We start from the raw sequence: 27,121 nt of genomic DNA on the forward strand, positions 1-27,121 counted from the left end.
TACAGAAGGCTGAGGGCAGCCATTTATATGTCTTTGAATGCACCTCTTTTTTTAATAAAAAGAGGAAGCAGTGTATTCAAACACAAATAATCGCATTACACACAAGCCTGGATAAGAATGCCTAAATGGGATCTTTAAATTGAAAACACTGACCTACTCTAAGAACAACACACTGCTCTCCCTTTTGCCTTGGCAGAACAAATCTTATGAAATACTGAATCGCAACATTGTATCCAGTTTATTCATTCATTGTAGGTGGGAGCAGATGGTGATGTATGCGCCTTCAGAGAAAAAGGTGTTGCTCAGACAAAGCCGTGACTCTAATGCAAATGATACTGCTGCTTTCCCCTGAAAGCACACACATATATACTATTACATTCTTCAACGTGTTCAGATTAGCTGGTATGCTTGTCACATTTCGGTTAGCTTGAGTAATGTCGCTGTTGTTCAGCACCATGGACAGAGCCTCTTTTGATACACTATATGTGCCAAAAGTATTCGCTGGTGTGGCTTCACACACATATGAACTTGAGTGACAGCCCATTCTTAATCCCCATATTTTTAAATAAAATGTGGGCCCACCCTATGCAGCTATAACAGCTTCAACTCTTCTGGGAAGGCTTTCCACAATGTTTGCAAATGTGTTTATGGGAATTTTTGACCACTGTTTCAAAAGCGCATTGTGAGGTCAGACACTGTGGTTGTACGGGAAGCCTGACCTGGCTTGGCTCCACTCTAATTCATCCCAAAGGTCTTCTATCGGGCTGAGGTCAAATATGCTTTTGTTGAAATATGTATTATAAGATCATAGTTAAATGTTGCTTTACAGGAATAGATTTTACAAAGAGGTGTCTTTCCTATTTAACTATTAAGCTGCATCCCACAATTTATAGCAGGGTGTTTAGAAACAACTCTTAATATAATGCAGCGATTGCACGGCTAAAATATAGAATTGAAGGAACTCTGGTTTGACACTGAGACGGATAATAATAATAATAAAAGAACATCAAAACCACAGGCATTAATGGACTAGATAGCATGAAAGAATGTCTGCTTTCTTGCCCTTTAATAATGTGGGTGTGCTTCTGTGATTAAAATCAAGGTAACATTTCACAATACAACATGCAACTAAGGGTGTGACTTCCCTAAAGTGACAAACACAATAATTTAAATGTATCACAGTCTGCACACCAACATTTTTGCATGGTTACAATGTGAGAAAGAGGTGGTTATAGTACGTTCTAATACAACCAACATTCATAATAGTAATGTGTAGTCTCAGTATAAGGAGGGGGGTAAGGATACTCTATAATATAGTCCAAACCCCATAATGATACAGTTTCTCTTAAAGTATAACCTGCTCCTGACAACTCTCTTTTATTATGCCATAACTAGATTTTAAGTATCGGTAAGTATTTTCAGTATTAAAGACATGGAGCCTAAATTTAAAAAAAGATGAGGTAAATATTTGGAAATGAATTATGATGCATTATGATGTGCACCCCCCCCCCCCCCCCCCCCCCCCCCCCAAAAAAAAAAAAGAAAAAAAAATCAACCCTAAATTAGAGCTAGCTCAGGCATTATCTGTTGCTTGGCAAAGGATTCCCCATTGTCTTCATTAGTGAGAACCTGGATTTAAAGGATACTTGGAAGATTTTCTTTCTGCTCAATAAAGCTTAAAACGCATAATAATATTGTCATAACTCACCTAATTTTTTTTGCATCTGTACAGGTTCTTTTTCTCACCTGCAGCAAGGTGCAAAGAAATATCATTGACAAGGGAGAGCAGTTGGTCCTTTTTTAATTTACTTTAATTTATTTTTCTTTTAACAATATTAATTCATTTTATTGTTTTTAATGATAGGTGAATAAATAAGTGAATCAAACTGAGTCTCACAGATGATTTGCATACGACGGGACTGGTCCACACCACTGGTGTCCAGCATCATTTACTCTGTCCCACTGTGGCCAGCCAAAGCAGTGCCCTAGTTGTCCAACAGCCCCACCAATCAACTTAAATAGGTGGCCCAGACAGGCCAATAATGTAAAAGAGGTGATTGATAGCCGAATAATAACAATAGTCTGTGTTTCTTAATAGTCAGACTGGTTGGAAATACGAGACAGAAAAACACAGTTAAAGGAAAAACAGTAAAATCTCACTGAGTAATAAAGTAATATCTCTCCCTTCTCCAATTCCCTTCTCAACAGTAGTGTATCATTATCCTCATGGAAAAGATTTCTTATATCTTAGCATCCAATAACTGTTGCAGCATTTAAACCCCAGTTTCCTGATATGATGCAAAAGACATTCATGTTATTGTAGAAGGGAGTTATGGTTTAGAGAGCAGATACAGTATCTTGAGTTATTTCCACTCATGTGCCCTGTGGCCATGGACTATTGCAAGATGATTATGGTTAAAATGCAAAAGTGTTTATTCATAAGGTCTCCTTGTAGCAGTTATCATTTTACTGGTAAGTGCTTGGATGCTTATGTATTTGTGAGTTTCTCATTTCCAGTGCTGAGCTTGGATTTGAGAAACAGACGCCCTCTCTGCTTTTAAAGTGCGTCTTAAAACTTTTCTGTTTGCTAAAGCATATAGTTATAGTTGGATCAGGTGACCCTGAATGCTCTCTTAGTTACGCTGAATTGGGCCAGGCTGAAAGGGGCTTCCCATGATGCACCAAGTGTTTCTTCTTCACTCACATTTTTCACTCTCCATGTGTTTATACACCACTCTGCATTTAATCAGGAGTCACTCATCTCTGGTTCTTTTCCACAGCGTGTCTTTTGTCCTGTCTTCCTCCCCTCAACCCCAACTGGTAGCAAAAGATGGCTGCTTCTCCCTAAGCCTGGTTCTGGTGGAGGCTTCTTCCTGTTAAAAGAGAGTTTTTCTTTCCCACTGTTGCCATGATTGTTTTTTCACTTTCTAATATAAAACATCTTGAGGCATCTCAACATCCCTGGCTCTCTGGGTCTCTTCCACAGCATGTCTTTCATCCTGTCTTCCTTCTCTCACCCAACCGGCCGCAGCTTATGGCCCCGCCCCTCCCTGAGCCTGGTTCTGCCGGAGGTTTCTTCCTGTTAAAAGGGAGTTTTTCCTTCCCACTGTCGCCAAAGTGCTTGCTGATAGGGGGTCATATGATTGTTGTTTTTTTTTTCTCTGAATGTATTATTGTAGGGTCTACCTTACAATATAAAGCACCTTGAGGCGACAGTTGTTGTGATTTGGTGCTGTACAAATACAATTGAACTGACTTGAATCCTTGTGTCAGTATATGCTGCTGCTTTGAAGGCTGCTGCTTTGCTCGTTGTGCTCTATGGAAAAGGTAAAGGGAAGGGGATTCCTGAGACAATAAAAGCACAAAGTAATTACAAGAATAGCAATAGGTGGCTTACAAGTCAATGCATCTGTCTTAGTTTTACATGGAGACATAACTTTATCCCCTCAAAGAAAGACACAAAATATCAAAAATCTTCCAAACCCTACAGAAGACAATAAAGCTTGCATTGTTTTCTCTGTGATGACATCTTGGACTAGTTATCTGTCCAGGGTGTTCTCTGCTGCTCACTCCACGACAGCTAGAAAATGCTTCTGTCCTGCTGTAATCCTGATTTCAATAAGGAAAATAAATGGACGCATGGACAGACGGATGGATGGGGTGTATTCTTTGAAGGACAGGCTTTTATTCCAGATTAGTAATTACAGTGGTGTTTAAAACAAAAAGAATTGGATTGTGAAATATGAGACACGTGTTTCACATTAAACAACATCTCCCAAATCATCTTTGTACACTTCTTCTCAAATCAACACTCTCAGGATGATCAGAACAACCGAAAGGGCACAAAACATTTGATTATAGCAAAGAGACTAAAAAGCAACCTTCCAGGGTTTGTTTCAGTTGCTATAGCAACTGTTGCTGCTCCTGTGTATCCATGGATGTTAAAGACGTTTTTCATCACGGTGGTCATGCTGAGCGATTTAATTTTTTTGGCAGACACTTGTAAATTGTTTTCAACTTGTATTGAGTGTATTAAAAATGTGATAATATCCGCATCAACTGTCACTGTTGCTTTTACTGTACCTATCACAGCCAACCCCACAAAAAGTTTCTTGTATTTGACACACACACACACAAAACAGCTTAGCATTTCCCGGAGACTTACAAATCCATCATATTGTTACATATGCACGTTTTTGTCCAGCATGAAGGGTTAAAAATGCATTTTAATCACTGTGCTGCACAGAGTCTTGTCAGGATTTTATGTTGTCTTCTATACAAGAACCTCCTTGAGCTTTTCCACTGGCAGCTTTGATGCCCAAGACAGCTTCCTGACAGCAGCATGAAGCTGTTTTGTATTGCAAACTAACAACAAATGTACCACTTAGCTGTGGTAAGGTCAAATATATGCGTTAGGATTGTAAAGTGTATGTACGACTCTCCGACTTCCTGGCAGTTGACTCTGATTGTTTTTTCTGCTTACAGCAATCAATAAAACTGACATTTTATTTGGGACCAGAGGTCAGAAGGTCATGAGTCTTGATTTACGGCATATGATGATTTCCTCACTCTTTAGTACTCTCGGGATGTTCTTTTACATCACCTCACTAAACACCTTCGACATCATTGTGCTGAAACAACTGAGACCAGTTTGTGCCATGATACTCCCCGAGGTCATGTGACCGGGGATAATGAGCTAATAAAGCATGCACATCTCTAAATTCAGGGGCGGACTGAACTGCTTGATTTGTTTTCTCTGATTTCTCAGCGAGGTTGCTTTCTCTCCCTGAGACTACCAAGCATGGATTCCTCAAATGTACAGCAAACACAAAGTTGCAGGACTGCAGAATTCACTTTAGGGTTCTTTATTTAGCTCCACATCATTAGTCATCTCAGGGCACTTATATAGTCAGGTTACGAATTCTGCTTTAGTGAGTCATTCCTAAGTCAATACTGCTGTTAGGCACCTAATGCGACCATCTGTTGCTGCCTCTGCCTCTCATATGTTGCCATCTTGTGGACAATTTAAAATCTGCCAGTCCTCATTTGTATTAATGCACCGAGTTAAAACATTAAAATGGTCTGAGGAAGGCTAAATGAATGACAGTGTTAGTATATGATAATAAGAAAACAACACCACCAACAACACATTTTTTATACATTTGGACATTTGATATATTTATACTTGTATGTACGTTTATTGTAGAGTCTGATGGTGAATAAAAGCACTGATGTGCACTGTCTGGTGTAAGTTCTGACTGACAATAAAGTGGCTATTCTAGTCTGTTCTATTCTATTCTGTTCTATTCTTCTTGTGTCTGCGTTCATTACATTTACATTACCATAATGAGGGGAAATAATACTCATAAATGTGGTTGACTTATATAATTAATTTCTTTCTTTCTTTTAAGATTTATTAATGGGCATTTTGTTGCTGGGTAGGACTGTGAAGCAAAAACAAAAGAAGGGAACGACAGCAGGCAGCATGAACTGTACAATGCCCTGTGGCACGTGGCTTTCCTGCTCAACCTTGTGCGTTAAAGCATAGCTGATTTATTTCCTCTGTATTTGCTTGCCATTTGGAATTATATTAGATTTACATATAACAATTTGACAGACTACTGTCCTGTAGAGCTAAAAAATCAGGGGTGTCAAACTCCAGTCCTCGAGGGCCAGTATCCTGCTTGTTTTTGAGATATCCTTGCCCTACCTGCTGCTGATTACCTGGATCAGGTGTGCTTTGCCAATAAGAAGTTACAAGGGCAGGTTAGTTGGAAAACAAGCAGGACAGTGGCCCTCGAGGCCTGGAGTTCAACACCTGTGTAATAAATGAATAAATAAATACATGAAATTTACTGGCATGGAATCTGCAGCCTGATCAAACAATTAGACTCAATGTGCTAATGACAATCAGCAAAGTTTTTAGTGTCAGGCAAAATCCTGAATGAATCCAGGTCCCTGAATGATTCTCACTTTTATTTTCATGATAGTTTGGTCCAGCCTTCCTGCTGAGCAGCTCAAATAAGGGAGCAAGTGTAGAATTTTTGCATTTTTAATGAGCAAAGGGTGCTCACACCAAATACTAATTAGTTTTTTGTTTTGTCTAACTCACAATAAAAAATACAAATCACGGCATTGAAAGCATCCTCCATTCAAATAGTTTTTCAATAAGCACCTAAAGCTTTTGTCCCCAATATCCATTTTGGTTATTCCTTCTCTTTTCGTCCGCCTTCTATCTGTTATTAGATGCTCAATATCAATATCATGCCAATAAGGCACATGCGATAAACCGTAAATAGTTATGTATCTGTTCTTTTTCATTCCTTTGCACATGTGTGTGGGTACTCTTGTGATGCTTTTGGGACCATGCACATACATGAGGTGCTGCAGTCACTGATTACTGCCACTAGTGGGAAGCCTAAAGCCACTAATAAGATAAGAGCAAGTCTTTCATGGTTTAAATGATTTTGCTTGTGCTGCAAGATTTGGATTCTGTTCAAGCTTGTTTTTGAAAAACGTGTCAAATAAAAACCCACGAAAACATCAATACATACAGACAGGCAGAGAGGGTAAAAAAGACAAGCCCTTCAAATCTGACCTTTATTTTGACACAGGTTAGTCGGTGACACCAAAGCCAAGTGGTGGCCTTAGAGTTCTGTGAGGTGAAAAAATATGGGGCTTGTTTTCCTTTTACCATAGACGTACACCCACAGTACATTAAATACGCTTTCCTGCATTTATACATACATGCAAATATAGATGTAATACCAGCCTTAAGATCAAGTGAGGTCATTTTAATCAGAGAAACTCAGGAAATGTTCACTCTGAGGGCCAGAGGACTAACCTTTTTGGACTTTGTCCTATGGTTTCTGGGCCAGAAACACTCATTTCATGCTATGAGTTCTGAGCTACTGGCTCAAGATGGAGCCAAAACCTCATTTGTCAGCCTTTAGGACCTGTGGCATTTAACTGGAGCTCATATCCAGTGTGACCTCCATCAGTCTTTCAACACAAAAACACTCAAAGGATGCTGATTGTGAATTGAACAAGCGAACTGTGTGAGATATCTGTGATACTTTTTTATTGATTGTTCACTGTGCTCCCTGGTTTACCAAAATAAATGACATCGGGATAAGGAGGCTGAAGGACAGAAAGTAATTTTGATTAAAAATAACATCTTGACACAGTTTGATCAGACTGCAGGGAACCCCCACTGCCGACAACACAGTAACCCAAAATAGACCAGCAACCTCTGCTTTCCTCGGCTGTCAGATGGCTAGCACACTTACCCAGACTGGCAAAAAACAAACAAACAGCAACAACAAAACACCTCTAACCTTTTAAACAAACCATCATCCAACTCCAATTTGCGAATCTGTGGTGTGTCAGTGTCAGTCATTGCAATACGCTCTTAAAGATCTGTTTTTGTTTGTTTTTTTTTTAATTAAGATTGGGCTGAGAAGCAGCTGTTAGTGTCTTTATGAGCTAACCGGATCTGGAGATGCTCACAAAGCACTGATCAATGTGTCACCCAATGTGATAAAGTTACACAGCCAAATGGAACTATAGTTTTATGGAAGATGAACAAGAATATCAGTCTGAGTGTTTTCTCTAACAGAAAATGTTACAACAGAAATGTTGCAGGATTGAAATCTATGTAATGACTTTTCTTCATTCTTTCCTTACGATCAGAAATAACAGACATTTACAATACCTCTTAATATTTAGGCTGTACTTATTATTAATGAAGCATAACAATAATATCAGCATGAAAGCAATGTTGCTCACTGCTGTATATCTTGCAGTACAGAAACATGGAAAGTAATAAACAGAGCGCGTCTGGTTATTGCAGTAATAAGAGAATCTCTATTATAACAACAATAAAATTAAATGTGATTTGTCTGAGTAATGAAAACTGGTTGATTTGAATAGTTAAAAAAGAAAACTCTGCCATTTCAGTTGTCAGTGTGACTGAACATTTACAGTATACTGTAAAATGTTGTGGCACATACATTTTGTGATAAAATGTCTGTTCTGTTCTGGGGTTTTTTTCTTTAGAAAAAAAAGAAGAAGAGTGTTTTTAATTTTAATGTCGGTTGGTGCCAGATGGGCGGGTCTGAGTATTTCAGAAACTGCTGATCTACTGAGATTTTTCCACACAACTGTAACTAGGATTTACAGAGGATGGTCTGAAAAAGAGAAAATATCTCGCTGATGTCAGAGAAGAACAACCAGATTGCTTCAGGCTGATAGGAAGGTGACAGCAACTCACATTAAGCACTCGTTTGGGGAGGCTGTGGCTCAGGTTTTATGAATGAATGTTAGTGGATCAATCCCTGACTCCTTGAGCTACTGAACTTCAAGTTACCCCCAAGCACCTGTGAGAGTGTATGAATGTTAGGCTGTATGAATTGAATGCGTGAATGTGACTTGTAGTAGAAAGTACTTTAAGTGTTCAACAGAGTAGAAAGGTGCTAAATACATTATATTGCCAAAATTATTCCCTCACCCATCCAAATCCCTGAATTCAGGTGTTCCAATCCCTCCCATGGCCACAGGTGTATGAACTCAAGCACGTAGGCATGCAGACTACTTCGAAAAACATTTATTAAAGAATGGGTCGCTCTCAGGAGCTCAGTGAATGTCAGCATGGTACCGTGGTAGGACGCCACCTGTGCAACAGGTCCAGTCATGAACTTTCCTCACTACGAAATATTCCACAGTCAAAAATCTAATTGGAAGTGATTGGGAATGACAGCAACTCAGCCATGAAGTGGTAGCCAATGTAAAATCCCAGAGTGGAGTCAGTGGATGATGAGGTCACAAACTTTCTGTAGGGTCAGTCGGTACAGACCATCAAACTTCTTGTGGCCTTCAGATTAGTTCAAGAACAGTGCACAGAGAGCTTCATGGAATGGAGATGCATGCCTGAGCAGCTCCATTCATTCAAGTCTTACGTCAGCAGTGCAAAGCATTGGATGCAATTGTGCAAAGAACGCTGCCAGTGGACTCAATCAAGCTTCTCGGTCTGGCAAAATATACTGTATATAGAAAGTATTTCTACAGAGTATATCTACAGTATATAGAGAGATATTGTTTATACAGTGCTTAACTTAACTTAGTCATACTATTTATTAATCTTTGCCTCTCTTCCACAGCATGTCTTTTATCCTGTCTTCCTTCTCTCACCCCAACTGGTCGCAGCAGATGGCCCCTCCTCCCTGAGCCTGGTTCTGCTGGAGGTTTCTTCCTGTTAAAAGGGAGTTTTTCCTTCCCACCGTCGCCAAAGTGCTTGCTCATAGGTGGTCGTATGATTGTTGTGCATTTCTCTGTATTATTGTAGGGTCTACCTTACAATATAAAGTGATTTGAGGCGACTGTTGTCATGATTTGTCGTTGTATAAATAAAATTGAATTGAATTGAACTTAATCCTTTAATAGACCAATTGCCATAAACACACGAAAAAACAAACATTGAAATCTATCCATTGTTATTTATTAGGCAAACAATAAACAAATATCAAAATTTTTATACCAGAATTTGAGCTGGCACACTGGACACCTCGGATAAGTCCGATACTAATCATGGATAGCAGGTATGATCTTTAATTTGGCCTCTTAATCAAAAATAATGTGCCTTTCTAGTTTTTTATTAAATTGTTCTTTAATAAAATAGTGAATTTGAACATTCATGGATAGAATAGTTATATACAAGCATTAAAAATATCATATTGATGAAAGAGCCTACGCTGACTGGAGGAGTAACCATCACAGAAACATAAAAGATAAATACCAACACTGTTAATGTGGGGCAGCTAAAAAAGGTTGGGCCATGGCATAGATCCCTCTAACAGAGGAATTACTTTTCTGAATAAGCCTACATTGGCCACACAAATAATACGAGTATCAACACTTACATTAGGTGGCACTAGTGGATTCTGTTCATTAATAGAGTGAGAGAATAATCAAAAAGTGAGATTGAGGTATTTAATGAATGCACTGAGAGAATTGAAGGAAATGACAAATGACTGAGAACAACACCCTGTAACAGACAGAGCTATATTTTATGGCATGACAGATGACTGAAAGCTTGGGCGAAAGGGGCTAATAAGGAAGGGGGGGGGGGGGGCACACCAGACATTTGCAGCCTTCCCTGCCCCCTCATCAGTCTCACGGGAACAAGGGATTATGGAAATGTATAAATGCAAGAGAGGGGGAGTCTGACAGACAGAGAGGAAGAGAGAAAGGCAGAGGGGAGAGCAAACAAGAGCGGGAGGGAGACAGAGCGATGCTATTGGCTGACCGTTATAACATCAACCGTGATGGAAATATTTCTCTCGCAGTCTAAGAAATAGAGGAAGAGACAGCCAGAGACAGTAGACTCAGGAAGAACATTCAGGTCTGTTTTCAAAATCTTTGAAAGGGATGAAAAGAAGGGGGAGTTAAAGAAGAAAGAAAGAAAGGAAAAAGAAAGCAGGGTACACGAGGAGCAGGAGAGATGATAGTAAGGTGGACTAACTTATGACTCCTGAGGGCTGTGGAGATTTTTTTTTTACTTAAGAACAGAAGCGCTTTATTTTTCTTTTAAATCAGCACGAATGGGTTTCAACATGTAGACACTCTGCAGGCTTCTGTGTAAATATTTCCCTGCTAGAATTTAACTATTTAACCTGCACATCAGCAGAGACAAGGCTTCACGTCTTTCTTTTTGTTTTTTGGAGATAACTGAGGGATGCGCTTGAGACAAACATGCAGAGCAGACAGTTCTGACATGGTGTCGACCCAAATTGACAGAGAAGAGGAAAGAGTGGACTGTTCAGATGCAGACACGTCTCCTACCAGGCACAGGTATTCGCTACTCGATATTAAGGTCAGTCAAGATGTCGATCCATGCTAACTGAAACTATCAATAATGTATCGTGATGTCGCATCTCTAAGCCCTCTTGAAGTGCTAACTAATCTTTCGATTCAATTAGAATATCTGCTGCCTCAGTGATTCACCCTTCTCACTTTGTGAAATCAGCAGTGGCAAGTTGTGATTTGCTTTGTCAGAATATAACTGTGTAACATGCAAAGCAATACCTTGAATCTCAGCTAGGATGTAAATAATTACTCAGCAGTTTAGCCATCATTATAAGTAAAGACTCTGTAAATAATAACTCACAGATGTAAACCTGTTAACTATGATATGGAAATATATGCGTCATTAATTGTTCTGGATCCCGGAGCAACAGATGAACAGAAAGCCATACAACAAACTACAAAAACTACAAAAAGCCATAACCGACTGGGACAATAATTCTCGCTGTTTTTACTGCTCTTAGTATCGACTAGTAACCTGTGCTTCTGTTGTCGGCGTGTCAGTCAGACTCTTGGTGGTTCGTCAGTAAAAACAAAAAAGAAAAAAAAACCATGATGTGTAGGCTTTCTCTAAAGAGAAACTGCAGGAAGGACAAGGAGGAGACAGACATTTTCCCTGTCAGAGACTGAAAAGAGGAGCACTGGGCCAGCGGCAGACTACTGTGGCTGTGAACAGACACACAAGTGCTTCCTAGATCAAAGCAAGGAAGGAGCTGTCCTGCTGTCAGATTTACAAGAAGAGACAAAGACAGAAAGCAAGTAAGCAGTGGAGCTGCGACGTCAGCTGATTATTGATTGTTTCTAAAACTGAGTGCTTTACCCACCTGGACAATATAGACTCAGCTTGCATCAAAGGGGGAAACCAACAATAGCCTCTACCACAGTAAAAGGAGGAGGGGGAGTGACCAGTAGCCAGAGAGAGGCAGAGAGCAGGGAACCAGTTTCCTTTCTCTCCCTTCACCCGTGTCCTTGTCAGGCTGGCTGGTGCAGCCATGGCGTTCACCTTTGCGGCCTTCTGCTACATGCTCACCTTGGTACTGTGTGCAGCTCTCATCTTCTTTGTCATATGGCAGGTGAGTGGCACGGTGAACACACCAGAACTAAGACTGACACACGTAGGGCCTGCAGCATCCTCACTGTAGCATCCCACACAGGCAGACTAGCGCGGCCGCCTACACACAGGTGTACAGAGCTGCTGGCAACATAACATACACACTTCAGCCCCTCTAGAGATAATGATATGCATTAAAGGTGTAATTGTACTTATCAGACACTTCAAATGATCTCCTAAGAGCCACCCGATGACACTTTGACAAAAAGCACAGATTCCTGCTGGCTTCATCCCTCCACATAAAAGCAACTTATGATCCCAGAGAACTGATGATAAACATTTCCACGTAAGGCGTTCGGGCTTCAGCAAACTCCAGATAATGAGTACAGACAGTCAGCAAAACACAGTGATCATAAATCTCACCACCAGACTGTTGTGAATCTGTCTGCCCGCAGGCATTTTCAGTGGAATTTGCACAGCTATCGCTGGAGACCAGTGCACTCGGTTTGCCTGTTACACAGACTCAACAAACACCGCAGCTTTGATCTCTCACCTTTAACATTCCCTCTGTGGAGGCAGGAACACGGCGAAGCACAAAAACGCATCATTATGAATATAGGACTTGAAATGACTAACGTACCAATTGACTAAGTGGGTGAGACTACATATGACTCAGTGAGTGTGTCTGTGTGTGAAAGAGACAGCGAGAAGCCTGCGTCTGGCTCGGCTCTCGAGCATGTGACCGAAACGCTTATCAACCTATGATTTTGTTCACCCCTTCCCCCAGTCTGCTTCCACCCACGGGCACAGCACCCCAACTGTATGTGGCCGTCGACCAATCAGAACCTCGGTTCACTGGTATAGTAACCATGGTGCCCACTGAGGGGCTCATCATGTCGCCATGGAAACTGCATCTGTTTACAACAGAGCTAATTGTGAACGAAGACGAGGGCGAGCCATATAGGCTCGTACAGTATGTGGAAGGTGCTCTCCCCTTCGTGCCATCAGTCACTGCTGATGTTCACTTTTCTGCAAATGATGTCTGCTTGTTATGGCTTTTCAATGAGCCGTCAAAGGGAAGCTTAGCTCTTTAAAACCTGAGCCGATGATAAGCACAGCAGGTGGCCTTTACACTCCGAATTATTCGTGTTTTTATAGAGCTATTAATCAGGGAGCTAGTGAGAATAATTGTCACTTATACTCGCCTCACTGGAGGCAGTTAGAGTGTATTGGTGTATCTGAACAAGTGCCCTCAGTATATTATATTTCAATATGCAGAGAGACACTCAAGACAGTGTATGTACCAGAAATGTACCGCAATGCTCTTAAATATCAACCCAGCTAAAAAATGCTCAGTCAAAGAGCTTCTTGCATTTTAAATTTCTCAAGCACTTCTTGGACGACTCCTGGCATTTGTGTCTTAATATTAATCTTCCAATGTGAACTTAATTACTGGTCTCAACGTAAGAATCAACCCTTATGTAATTTCTTAGTGCAATGCATTTATCTACTCCTGCAGCTTTTCATAGTTTTTTTTTTACAGGAATTGGATAATGCAAAGCTGTATGGGGTGAATTAACCATCCAAGCTGTTCTTATTCAGGGACAAATTTCAATCAAAAATCCTTTAGCACAAGCACTACTACATAATCACACATGATGTCAACACAACATGACCTTCCTAACAGCATAAAGGGCAATAGCAAATGTCTGCATTTACATATGCCACTAACTCACCATATGTACTCAAAGTGATCTGAAAGCAGCTGCAGCTGTGGATGTAGGGATCGCAACAGTGTTCAGCCGACTCAGCCGAACCAAATTTACGAGTGGCGAGAAGACAACAGCTACATTTGCATTACAGTTGCAGCGTAGTGGTGGTGAAACAAAAACAAGCTCACGTGTCCAATATTATTATTTTATTTTATTATTTTTTTCAGATCATTGCGTTTGATGAGCTTCGCACAGACTTCAAAAACCCCATCGATCAGAGCAATCCCACCAGAGCGGTAAGAACCCTGCTGTTTCACTTCTTGCAAGAATGATCAAACCTTCATGTGCACACAGAGAAATCCCTTCTTTGTACTTTCAAGGAGACTATACATTTAAGGTTTTGCCCCCCAAATATTGCCTATGCTGCATATTTTCCGAGCACAGTTCACAAAGTTTCACGTTCATTTCATAAATAAACACAGCAAACGCTTTTTTCCAAGCCTGCAATCACCAAAAAAAATGAAATCATCATGTTATGTAAATGAGAGTTTGGGGTTTTTGGAGCGAAAGCTTTCATATATTTAATTCGGCTACATTTAGCCTTATTCATTAATATTTCTAAATCAAATATTTGCCCTACTTTGAAAACACTAATCCAAGCTTCCAGGTGATTGCTACAGTAACACCCAGGCAGTGTTTCCCTGAATGCTCATTTGTATGCAGATTGAAGCAATCAGCCTCCTATAAAGACCACGGCTCGTTGGCTTAATCAGTTACAGAGATTCATGCAAATGAAGTTGCTTTTTAGACAATGAGATACTGTAGTGTCGCCACAATAGGAGTGCAATTTGGAGTTTTCACCTTACCGTAACGAGAACAAACGCATTCACTCGATCCAAAGTGACAGATAAATAATTGCTGATTGAAAGTTAGCGCAACTATTTATCCTCTCATGTTGCAGAGCTGTTTGCTTACAGTATGTATAAGTTTTCTTCTGAAGATGAAATAACATTATCATGAGTCAGTAGTTCGAGCTATTATTCGCTTAGCAAGTTAACAGCAGCTGTGATTATCGTTTTCACAGGATAGCTAATGTTCTAGCAATCATGTGAACCTGCATCTGAACTGCAAAGTGAGAGTGATGAGGAGTGGGAGAGGAAACTGTGAAAGCAGACTGTAGGAGTGTGAAGGAATGCCAGCTACAAGGGGGTGGACACAATAACTGCAACACCTGTAAATTATAATGCAGTCAAATACAATGGAGCACAAAAGCCACAGTGGATCTTTTACTTTCCTCGGGACAACGATGGAGAGCTGTCTGACAAACAATCCCCATTAGAACTTTTCTGGTTTCACAGCAGTGAGATAAGTATTGAGGCCACTCTGTAGGACTGGTGACAACCTAAACACGCTGTCTGATGTCACCGTTTCAAATGTGTTCAGAAATAACTGGATCTGGCAGGACGCGACACTGCCGGTCTCTCCCCAAAATCAATAAGCTGCACAAACAGAAGACAAGCGAAGGCAACAGCCATGGAAGATAAACAGCAATTATATTTGTGGTTAGCTGAGAGCAACACATGTTCACTAGAGTGCGGTTGTGTACAAAAAAGGACAAAAGCAGTCAATATTTGTCGGGAAGAGAGAGAAAGAAATGATAGAAAGACAGAGCGGAAGAAGCTAGACATCTGTTTTTGAATCAGGTTTCTGCGTAAAGCCTTTAATCACAGTAACACTCAGAGGGAGAACCACCCCATCCATAAAGAGCCCTTCTATGGCTACTTCCCCCGTTAAAACAACAAAATTAAACACATCATAGTGGTAAAATTTATTCCTTTTCAGGCCTCCTTTTATGCCAGTAGCTCTAGAAAAGTTATGAGGCAGATTGTCAGGGAGATCACTCATTTGCGTCTCTGATAATAACGGCTTAATTAGATTACCAATCTAACTACAGCACTCTTTGCCCTGTAATTGTTGCTCCTTTATCTCTTCTGTATATTGTGTATATTGTGAAATGTCTCCGCTGCCTTTGATTAACATCCTCAGTCATGTTTCTTTATTGGAACTATTAAATATTCAGAGCAAATTGGATGACCTGACACAAATAGGGCCACCTCGGGGAGGCTACGAGCTGTAAAATCTGAGCAGCGCAATGATTTACACCGACAACAATAAACCATATGATGCACAGAAGCTAGGCTGGCACTTTCGCTCCTTAAATAACAGCACTGTGGAGGAAGGACTAGAAAGAAAGAACGAAAGAAAGAAAGAAGGCAGGAAATTACACTGAGCATACTAACAACAGTGAAGGTAGAGTGCCTGTGTCTAATTCAGGGCAAAATCCACTTTTCCCTTTCAGGTCACCAGTTTTAATTTATGTCCACAGACTCATAAAAGCTGGATGTTGCTCCAGCTACACTAAGCCGATATCACCGGTTGGTAGCCAAGATAGATGCCTCAATATGTCAGAATGACTAGACATGCTTATCCACTTGATGTATTATATTTAACAAAATAAATGAAGCCAAGCAAATTAACAGCCCTGTGATAATTATCTGACTATAGACATTATGGTTACACAATAAAGCAATAACTTTCTGTTGATGGAAACAGATAAACGGGGCAAATGAAGTAGAGCAAAACATCTAATTTGCCTTGCTGACTAATCAATGGACAACCAAAGAAAACATCTGCATGAGCTGAATATCTGATGTCAGGCTCATGTACTCAAAGACAGATGGCTTTAATTTTAAAACTGATAATTGAGCTTTCTATAATGGCTCAGAGACTCCGAGCTGATAGCTTTACAAGATAAGGTGGGAGATGTGTGCACAGGGTTTTTTCCCTGCAATATGAGATTTGCTTCTCAAATAGGTTTCAGCCACATAAATGAAAAACAAATCAACACCATTGTAAGTATTTTATTATTATTATTAACTGAAAATGAATTTATTCAAGTATAATATACAGTTTGTGTTTCTCAAATTTCATAAAAAATAACAAGTCTGATTTCTGCCATAGGTGGGCACAGGTATGATTAATGACATTCATTAAGGCTCTAGATCAGGACTGTCACTAGTGTCATTAATAAAACCTATATTTAACTCATATTTCATGCAAAAGTTGTACCTGTTGTATGTGCCCAGATCATGGTTATGGCCTTATAGTCCACAGCCAAATGAAAAGTCCTGTCTGCACCAAACCAAGGTTATTATAAATAAAAATAAAAGACTGGCCTAAAAAACAAAAATAAATAAATAAATAAAACTAAAATACACTAAAAAAATCCATATGAATGTATCATTTTGGTCAAATTAACCAACAATACCAGAATGAAGAAGTACTTGCGTGTGTGTGTTTATTAGAACAGGGATGTCTACGCAACTGTGTGTGTGGGTCTGTGTATTTTAATATTGTAATACTGTTTTGTATCGTATTGTGTTGAACTTCTGACAGACACCACATGTATAACAACAAAAAGCTGCGGCTAAAAAAAAGAACCGAAAAACTGTATTAAACTTAAAATTATTAAACAATAGAAACTAAAGTGAAATGAGCAAACTCACTCTGGAAACTAACTTAAATAAAAATTTAAAAAACAGATCTATGATAAAACTGCACCAAAGTGTAAAAATATGTATTTTAGACGTATGATGAAAACAAACTCGGGAGTTTTAGTTTTTTAAAAAAGAAGGTAGTTAATTAATTACTATCAGTTGGTAAGTGTATTTTTCCATGGTACTATTGTTGGCCTGGTGATCTAATGTAATATACAGCTGCATATTACAGTATCACTATACCCATAATACTGATATTTAAGCAGGAATGCTAACATAAAACTAGCCATCAGGTCCAGTTTTTAGATTTTATCACTATATTTAATATCTGTCCAGTTTAAAAAATCCTCCAAAATAATAATAATAAATATTCACTCCAGTCTATGATCGTCTATTGTTTCTGCTATGAGACAGCTATTTCTGTTAGGCATTGACAGTAATATTGTTGACCGGACTTTCTTTATATCCTCGCCACAGAGAGAAAGGATTCTCAACATTGAAAGGATCTGCAACCTGCTTCGCAGGGTGAGTAATAGCTGTTTTTCATCTGCTGGTGGTGGATGACTAAAGCAGAGGGGCTTCACAGAGCCATGACCGTTTGTCTTTTTTCATTGTGAGGACCATGACACACACTGATTCATTTCACATGTAGCCCGTCCCCACAACACGCCATTACCTCTTTACAGGCACACAGTGATGGAGAGCACTGATACAGCCCAGATGTTGTCAGCTTTTTATTTCAAGGCTTTCAGAAAAAGAACTTTGTGTCCGTGAAAGATCACACACTGTGGAGGCCATTTTAAACATGCTTGTGCTTGAAGATGGCCAGTGCCATTGGGTTTTTTTGATTCAAAGTTAATGGATAAATAAATAAAAATATATAAAATTACAAGAGTTTAATTTAATACTACTACTACTACTAATTGTAGTATTAGGGTCTATATGCTAATGTAGTAAAGAGCATTTTCTGAGAAGGTTTGCCCTGGGTTCAAATTGTTACCATTTTCTCGGGTTTTTTTTACGTTTTTCTTTATATAGCTGCTCAGTGCAAGAAAATAAAATGCCACTGATGCATAATTACAATACCACCATGTTATTGAAAAGGAACTCTTATTGCTGCAGTGGAAATATAATTTCAATTACCCTTAACTGCTACACAGGTTTAATCTAGCGTGGTAATTAGACTACATATGTATTAGTGATATTTGCTCCAACCAATCACTGCTGAAATTGGTTCCACTAAAAATATTCAAATAATATTGAAACAGATTGTAATGATTGATGGAGCCAGCTAAGGGTTATGATGTCAGTCAAAGAAATGTAAGTTGTTATTTTGCAGCCATATTTTTGAACTAGCATCGAGATCAAATTGCTACGTGTATGTGATGTGATAGTTCTTATTACATTAAGTTCACATTAAATAAGGTTCATTTGTATAGCACTACAAAGTACTTCCCAAAAACAGAATAAACAAACAATAGATTTTTATAAAAATTAAACTATTAATCACTTAACATAGACCATGCAAGACTTTATAAAAGCGATAATGTGTAAAGAATAAATTGAAATGAACATAATTAAAAGTTAAAACAAAACTTGGTGTTAAGCTAAGAATCTTAAAGATAAAAATGTTATAATAAAATTTGCAAGAAACAGGTCTTTAGCAGTAAAACACTAAAAGAAGACACTGGCAAAACTACCCTGAATGCTGCAGGCAGGTCACCCCACAACCAAGAAGTAGTGATGTGCGGATCGATCCTGAAATATCAATTCCTCCGATACCAGTCATTTATGTTCTAGAATCGATTCTCACATTAAAATATCGATATTTTAGTAATTTAGGGTAAATTTGTAGTTTATCATTAACAGGAACACAGTGGAAAGAAACTATAACATTCGGATTGTCTACACTCAAAGGAACTACTTCCTCTTCCGCCTTTCATAGTCATTTGCGAAATAGGCTGTCTGTCTTGCAGCCCCTTGGCGTGCGCACTCACAACAATGGCTGAGCGTAATTGGAGTCATGTGCGAACCTATTTTACCTCCACAAAAACTGAGACGTGGTTTGCGATACATGTGGCAAAAACGTGAGGTGTTGTGGCCACACTAGGGAGACAAAGGCTATTGGGGGGATAAATACATTTTACAGTGTTTATTTATCGGATAAAATACGTTAAATGTCCGGAAACAGTGGGGGTGTCCAAATTCAGAGGCTGCTTCCACCTGAGGGCCCGGCCTTCGCGGTCTAAAGAAAGCCAGGTAGTACGGCACGAGCTCCCTCGGTGGAGTGAAACTGCCGTCTGCTCCTTGCTATCTAAAATATAACCGGGCACTGGCGTAAACTCTCGACCGTCTCACACTTCTGTTTAATCAGTTTTCTGTTTGACGTTTATTCAGCTGTGTGAAAACCCCGAGGAACCCTCCTGAGGGATTAATAAAGTTACATTTTATTTAATCTAATCTAATAACTTTAATCTCAGCCAAACTGATTTACTCACAAACAAATAAAACACTGAAAAAGCCAAACAATAACATTTTTAAGTTATCTAAGTGACTTATATATCATGTTTAATCCGAGTAGCGAAAGACCGCAGGGGTTTGAAAACAATGTGTCGATGGGCTCAGATATTTGAAGTTTACACAGCTACATTCTCACCTGAAAATATGTTAAAAGTTTTTTTGCGACCCAGAAAGAGAAATAAGAGTAATATTAAAACTAAGCATTGTTGGAAACGAGTACTCTGATGTCCTGTAATCATTATGACGCTATAATTTGAGCTACAATAAATAAAATAAGTTTTTGTACAAAGTATCGGTATCGGATCAGTATCGTCGATACCACCCTGAATATTACTTTGTATCGGATCGGAAAGGAAATCAGTGGTATCACACATCACTACCAAGAAGCCTACTAGGGGTTACTGGTGGGGCTAACCATGCTAGCTTGTTAGCACGGTTAGCAAGGCACATCCACAGACTGTATGAGTTAAAATGAGAAACACAGATACACAAACCTTCTAACAAATATGAAATACTAGAATTTCACTCACCAAAACTGAAGTACAAAGCCACAGCATTATCTGTAAAACAGTTCTATTAAAATGTTCCCGCACACTGAAGCCCGAGTCTGACGTCTGAATTAGCGCAGGTGAAAGCTTAAAAGATTTAAGGTGAAAAGCCAAATAAAGAAAAATTCACCTCCTGTAGTCATTTTGTAGGGGTATATTAGTTATAGCAACCAAAACTCTTTTTTGGAACAAGAAAGCTCTTTAACGTAGGATTATATGGTTACTCACTGACTTGTAGAACAACTTTCAAGTGGCCACTTAAGGAACTTTCTGGTGCTTGCAAGCTGGCCTCATTTAGCCTAGACATTACAGCGTCGGTTCATTCTCAGTGCTCTCATTGCACTGCTTTTGGCTGCTACAGGCAGCTATTTTCAGAGAAAAGTTCTGAAAAGTGGTAACACACTCCCTGCCCAGCATGAAACACTAAAATGTTGATAAGTAAGTGTTCAGAGCTTGTTTCTGCTGCCCTCAAGTTGCCCCCCAAAAGTTTTTGTCCTTTCACAGTAAATGTAGTTTTATCATCTTTGTTGCTATCCTGTTGCCATCTTGAGTCTTAACCCCATCTCAGATTTTCCCAAATAGTATTTTAACAACCAAACGCTAGACTTTACATCACAAGAAAAAAAGGTCAGCAACTTACATCACCTTCTACTAATGTATAAAAAAGAGTCCACATGCAAGTGAACATATATTTGCACCCGTAACAGCAGCTAGCCCTGACTAACAGCAACACCTTCCGTGTGAAAGTGTTTGCCCTGCAGTGTGGTCTTGTACACTGTAATTCTATCACATCAGTGTTTTCTAAAGAGTTGTTGGAGTGTTATCACTTAATCATTTCAGTTTCCGTCCTTCTTATATTTCTTATTAGTTGGTGGTACCAGAGTACTCCATCCACGGTCTCTTCTGCCTGATGTTCATGTGTGCTGGAGAGTGGGTCACACTTGGCCTAAATATCCCGCTGCTCTTCTACCATCTGTGGAGGTATGGTCCCACAGCAGATGTGTAACTAGTTTGTGTTGGTCTGATGGGTGAGTGAGCCAAACCTCCTGCTTTTTTCAGGTTTTTTCATCGGCCCGCTGATGGCTCAGAGGTCATGTATGATCCTGTCAGCGTGATGAACGCCGACATTCTCAACTACTGTCAGAAAGAGTCCTGGTGTAAGCTGGGCTTTTATCTTCTCTCATTTTTCTATTATCTCTACAGGTAAGTGGGAGATTTACAATGTTTCTCATTTCATAATGACACTTCAAGGAATCCTTAGACGTGTGTTACGATTCATAAATTTGTAAAATTAATTTTAATTTATCATCCTACACTATTTCTTGTAGTATGGTCTACGCCTTGGTGAGCTTCTAACAAACAGGAGAGATGAAGAAATAAAATAACTGTAAAAGAAAAATTGGAGAACAAACGGAGACACAAACCTTTACTTTCTCCATGTATTCTGACCTTTCTGGCTTTGGGCTTTGGAAGTCTAACCTTGGACTAAGCACGAAGAACAATTTGAGTGAATGTGAATTTTTTCGAAAAAGCCTCTTTTCGATTGTATCATTGTACACCCGATACTGCCGTCGGACAACCGGATGAAATCTTGAAGGACTGAAACGCAGGTGTTTGTGTTGCCTTTGACCCATTATACAATTTAACAATATTTCTGAAGGGCTGGATTTTCCCCACGCTGCTCTTAATAATCCAGTCGCTCAACTCACTGTGAATCTCCAAACACTTGGGGACTGGAAAATGAAAAATTATGTCTGTATTCTTTGACTTTGACAATGTACTAAAAGCAGGATTGTTTTGCATATGGAAACTCTGACATCAAACCGTTACTCTGATCGTGTTGCAGGAAATGGGTTAGCAGTGTAAGAGGTTTAACGAACCTGGCATGAGCTGGAGTCTGCACAGACACCTTTAACCAGGACAGAGGATAAAGATTTGCCTGATGCCAGTCTCTGCCAAATGCAAAGTCAAATCAGACATTGGTAAAAAGAAAATAAAATGAAATGAGAAAAAAGCAAGGAATTATCCAGGGTTGACTTAAATAAGTTTGACTTTAAGGGTCAATGCTTGTGATGTGCATTCAAAATAGGTGTGTCCAGAGGGCATATTTTACGCTATATGCTAGGTTCATGCTTTCCAAAGAGCGTTCAGCTCAAACATGCCAAAATGTTACCGCTGAAAATCATTGTGCCAAATATAAAATCAAGGTCAAAAGAAAAATGATGAGACTAGAAAGTAGTTGCAGTATTTTGTGCTCTCAAACCTTATCTTTAATTCTACTTTCTTTGGCACATTATTTTTTTGGCACAATATTGTTTTTCCTCAAAAAAAAGAAAAAAGAAAAAAACCTTTAGTTTTGTTGTGTTTTTTAGTGTGCAGGAAGCACCTTATTCCTCTTTCCAGTGATGTTTACTCTTATTCATCTGCATTTATACTATAGCCATTTTAGCACAGCAACTCTTCTCTGATTCGAGGTAGAATAGCATAGCATAGTCATCTCATGTACAAAAAAGCAATTAATAACAGTAATCTAGCAATGTAAATTGAGTCATGAGACATATCGATCCAGTGTTATTCAGTGTTTGTAACAGTGAGTGGGACAAAAGTGGCAGATGAGACAATAACGACTCTATGACAGTGTTTCAGCTGTTTAAGGAGTGCAACGACAGCATCGCAATACATCGACAAACATACAGCTGCAAAGGCAACAGACGTAAGAGACACACAATCTTGCTGATGACCAAGATTTATAAACAGTAAAGCCTTTCCTCGGCTGGCCTTTGCCGCCATGTGTTCATTAGATGGATCTGTTTGCAGATAAGTGATGGTTCAGATGTGTGATATCAGTAGGAAAACAGAAACTCTGGGGGCCTGAGAACAAGCTGTGATATTTGCCATACACCAACTCCAGGTGTACTAAATGGTGGTGTTTGATAGACAAACTGTGGGCTCAGATAGGAAAAAATGAGGTAAGGAGTCTCCGGAGAACACGGGTGGGCATTTCTCAGCTGCTAGACATGGCTGGCTGTAATCAGTTACCTTGCCCCCAGCCCTGACTAACCACGTCTTACTGTCAAGGAATGCCCACTTAAAATAATGGTCTCAGCTGCTGCAGCCTACTGAAGTTCTTGTTACGTAGAAGGATTCACAGCAAAAATTGACAAACTGTCATGACATTTATCCAATAATTAAATAGTAGATCTGTTTAAATAAATTTAATTACATTTTATTTTGATAGCACAAAATCACAAGAAGTCACATTTATATTACAAAGTAAAGACCCTACAATAATAGAAACAAAACCCCAACAATCAAACGACCCCCTATGAGCAAGCACTTGGCAACAGTGGGAAGTAAAAACTCCCTGATCATTCGATCAGTGATAAAAGTAACAGTATAATTTTCCAGTGTGTGTTAGCAATATATGAAATTTATTTCTAATGAAAACTATGTTTTCCTTAGAAAACGCCCACACTGCACTGTATACCAGTGCTTGAGGCTGTTTTGCTAAGCTCAGCAAATTCAATACAAATGTTTGTGTACATCAGCATTTCACGCTTTCTTGCCCTGCCTGTATTACTTAGCCACAAGCCTATATTTTTCACTGTAGTTTTAGCAAATGTCCCTCAAAACAGGAATAAATGCAATATTTCTTATAGAAAGAAACATTTTTGCATCAGCACTTTTTCCGGCAACAGCACTGTGTTTATCAGATTCATAAAACATTAGCCCCATGCACATTTGTCAAGCTGAAACACTGGGGGGAACGAAATGTACCAAGCCTTTGCTACAACTGGAATACTCACATCAGCTGAATTGTGGTTTGTTAATTTTCACAAAATGTGTTGGCAATTTGGAAAGGATGACTTTAATTCCTAATATTCAATTCAATTCAGTTTTATTTATATAGCTCAAAATCACAACAACAGTGGCCTCAAGGTGCTTTATAGGTGGAAGGTAAAGACCCTTCAATAGTAAAAAGAAAACAGTGAAAATCCCAGCAATCATATGACCCTCAGTGAGCAAGCGCTTTGGTGACAGTGAAAAGGAAAAACTCCCTTTTAACAGGAAGAAACCTCCAGCAGAACCAGGTGTAGGGAGGGGCGGCCATCTGCCGTGACTTTTTGGGATGAGGGGAGGAAGGTTGTGGAAGAAAAGCAGAAATTAATAATAATTAATATAAATCCATGAAGTGTCCAGAACGTACTTACAGTTCTAAAATCACCTTCATTGACTGACATACAGTATGCTCTACATTACAGGAAGCCTAATTTCTTCAAAAAATATATCATATATTAGTCTTAAAGGAGAAAAAAACATGTTTTATAACCATTAATAACCCGTGTCGTTAATGTAGCTGCACTGTAGATGTTCAGGACATACACATACATAAATATAAACAAAGCCTTATCTAAGTCTGAAATCAAGGCACGCAGAGCAAATCAAACTGCCTGTGTGATCTGAATCGCAAGCACTGAAGCAATTTCAGTAGGCTGTCAGTGTGTCTGAAGACAAGACGGTGTATGCTGTTCCAAATAATGTCAAAAGTAATCACAGGACACTGAGACCTCAAAACTACAGTGTGAGCGTGTAGAGTCTGGACAATCGCTTCTAAAGCACAGGAACACGAGGAGGAAAAAAAGGGGGGAGGAGACATACAGCTTGGTTGAATGTCATGTAGTTGCTGTGAACAAAGCCTTTTAGAAAACTGTATTTGAGTATAATTATTTGTATCTGTCTTTTATACATTTCTCATCAACGTACGCTACAGTAAATTTGGTGGATGACTTTATATATATAGATATTAGGCTACACTATGATGTACAGCTGTGCCATGCCGTATTCTAATAAAACAACGATGCCAAAATGTCCATTTCTATGTCGATCATTTCCTGCCTGTTGAGGGTCAGAATTTATTTGTCCATCTGTGAAGAGTTGTCACAGAAATGCGATGTTTCTTCCGAAGATGTGCTAGAAGAGAAAAAATAAAACTGAAGGATGATGGGGACACTGAGTGGTGCATTAGACTGAGGGATAGGAGACGAACTGCCTCATTGAGAAGCTGTTGAAAAACAGCTGCATTTAGAAGTGGTTCCAGAGACATTCAGCCAACCTCTCTAAAGGCACCAGAATAACTAAATACCAATACTGATGTGGAAAAAGCTTCTACTGGAGGGCAGCAGAGAGAGGATTAAAGCCTTTCATTAACGTCTGCACCTTCAGAATACTAACATTTCAAATTATAGAGCTCTGGATGCCTATTAGATTACATAATAAAATGAAGCTGACAGAGTTCGTCTCCACAGAGAGACATCATCACTTCTGAAAATGTCACTGTAGCTATATAACATTTAAAATTCACAAGTTGTGATTCCTCAGAGAGAGAGGGGGGAGAGAAAAAAGACACACAACCTAAAACACTGAGTGTGGGTCTAAACTGGCTCTGGGGCTCATTTGTAGAGTCTGAAAGGTTTGCCAGGTTATCACTTGTTTAAATAATGATTCAGACAGAAAACAGAGAAACAACAAGGCTTCAAGTTGGCGTTTTCCCCTCTGTTTGAAGAGGACAGATCATTCTCCGCTGTCACCATGGAAACTAAACTGTATTAGAAATTCCTGTTGACTCACTCTGAAGCTGAAAACACAGAAAAATCCAATAGAAGTTGGTGCACATGCCTGGCAGCACTGCTTCACTGCCCAGTGCATTTATATTTATTACATCCACTACATACATATCACTTTCATATAAGCAGTTATGACACTTGCTTACACCAAGACACAGACACTGACACGCGCGCATATATACAACATTCACACACACACTGAACCCGCTCACTCACAGCACATGCATCTGTTTCTCGTTCCCTCTCATCCCACGATTCACACTGTTTCACACTCATCATCTCGGGCTCTTCCTTTTTTCAGCACCCTCCACCACCATAATTGTCTCAACTCCTTTCCCCTCTCTCCTACGTCTGTGCACCTCTCAGCCAGGCGTTACCATGGAAACTGGCTAACAACTGATGGGCTTGAAAACGTCAGGATTGGCATGCACGATTGGCAAGCACGCGCGCGCTCGGAGGTGCATGCACAAACACACACATACATATTGTGCACATTCATTATTATACAATTCAAGCTTGGTGCATGTTATTCTGGCTCTATAGGCATGCATGCATAAGGAAACGATAGGTATGGTGAAGGGGTGCACACCAAATTTAAGGGGGGTGGGGGTTAATTTAAGAAAAATTAAAGAAAAAAGGAGAAGAATAAAAAATATGTAGTTACTGACTGTCCCTTTTTTGAATGCACACTCGGATTCCTGTAAAATGCAAAATGATTTTGGTTTGACATTCATCATAAACACTCTGCGCATGCAGTGAGACCTTTTTATATGTTTGAAAACTCAAAACAACAAATGAAAACGTAAGCTACTTCCAGCTGCTCCCTTAGACACAAGGGGTTACCACAGCGGGTACCTCCGCATGTTTGGTTTGGAGGATTTTCACACCGGATGCCCTTCCTGACATAAGCCCCCATGAAATGTATGAAAATCAATCAACCAGATTTGTCACTGCATATCATGGATGTATTACAAAATTAGCATGATGTTTTTGCATTTTTTTCTGAAGTCCTAAGTTTGTGGAAGGAGCAGATGTGCTGTCTTAGCAGTCTCTTTTTGTTTCCAAGGATGTGTCAAACCTGTTCACACTTATGTTTTTATTTGGACTGTGCATCGTCTGTCCAGACAGAGACACGAGCGTGACTCACTCTGTCAGCTGCTGTCTCACTTATATAAATAAATTTCATCAAACTAACTACTAACTTCATTTTCAGTAACTGGCCTTAGAAAGTCATGACTTGGCTGCTGTT

General features: G+C 39.4%; 1 protein-coding gene across 2 annotated transcripts; it reads left to right on the forward strand.

The window, feature by feature from the left end:
• Positions 1 to 10,243: 10,243 nt before the first annotated feature.
• cnih2 (cornichon family AMPA receptor auxiliary protein 2) lies at positions 10,244 to 25,106 on the forward strand. 2 transcript variants are annotated; one of them, XM_085420205.1, is made up of 6 exons: positions 10,244 to 10,870; positions 13,851 to 13,919; positions 17,658 to 17,705; positions 21,117 to 21,229; positions 21,308 to 21,451; positions 21,577 to 25,106. In XM_085420205.1, exons 1-6 carry the CDS (start codon positions 10,733 to 10,735, stop codon positions 21,602 to 21,604), a joined length of 540 nt encoding a protein of 179 aa, XP_085276331.1. In that variant the 5' UTR covers positions 10,244 to 10,732; the 3' UTR covers positions 21,605 to 25,106. The 2 variants fall into 2 exon arrangements, with proteins under 2 accessions (XP_085276331.1, XP_085276330.1); XM_085420204.1 differs by lacking the exon at positions 10,244 to 10,870 and adding an exon at positions 10,904 to 11,933.
• The last annotated feature ends 2,015 nt before the right edge of the window (positions 25,107 to 27,121 follow it).

This window comes from Rhamphochromis longiceps, linkage group LG10, assembly GCF_057381845.1.
Source record: "Rhamphochromis longiceps isolate RC_006_pf linkage group LG10, R_longiceps_female_GT1.1, whole genome shotgun sequence".
Classification (NCBI taxonomy): domain Eukaryota; kingdom Metazoa; phylum Chordata; class Actinopteri; order Cichliformes; family Cichlidae; genus Rhamphochromis; species Rhamphochromis longiceps.

Bases quoted from the DNA above. Each gene is read 5' to 3' on its own strand.
- cnih2 (XM_085420205.1), top strand. From the start codon at position 10,733: ATGCGCTTGAGACAAACATGCAGAGCAGACAGTTCTGACATGGTGTCG. The intron at 10,871-13,850 runs GTCAGTCAAGAT...TATTTTTTTCAG, and splicing joins ATTCGCTACTCGATATTAAG to ATCATTGCGTTTGATGAGCT. The intron at 17,706-21,116 runs GTGAGTAATAGC...ATTTCTTATTAG, and splicing joins TCTGCAACCTGCTTCGCAGG to TTGGTGGTACCAGAGTACTC.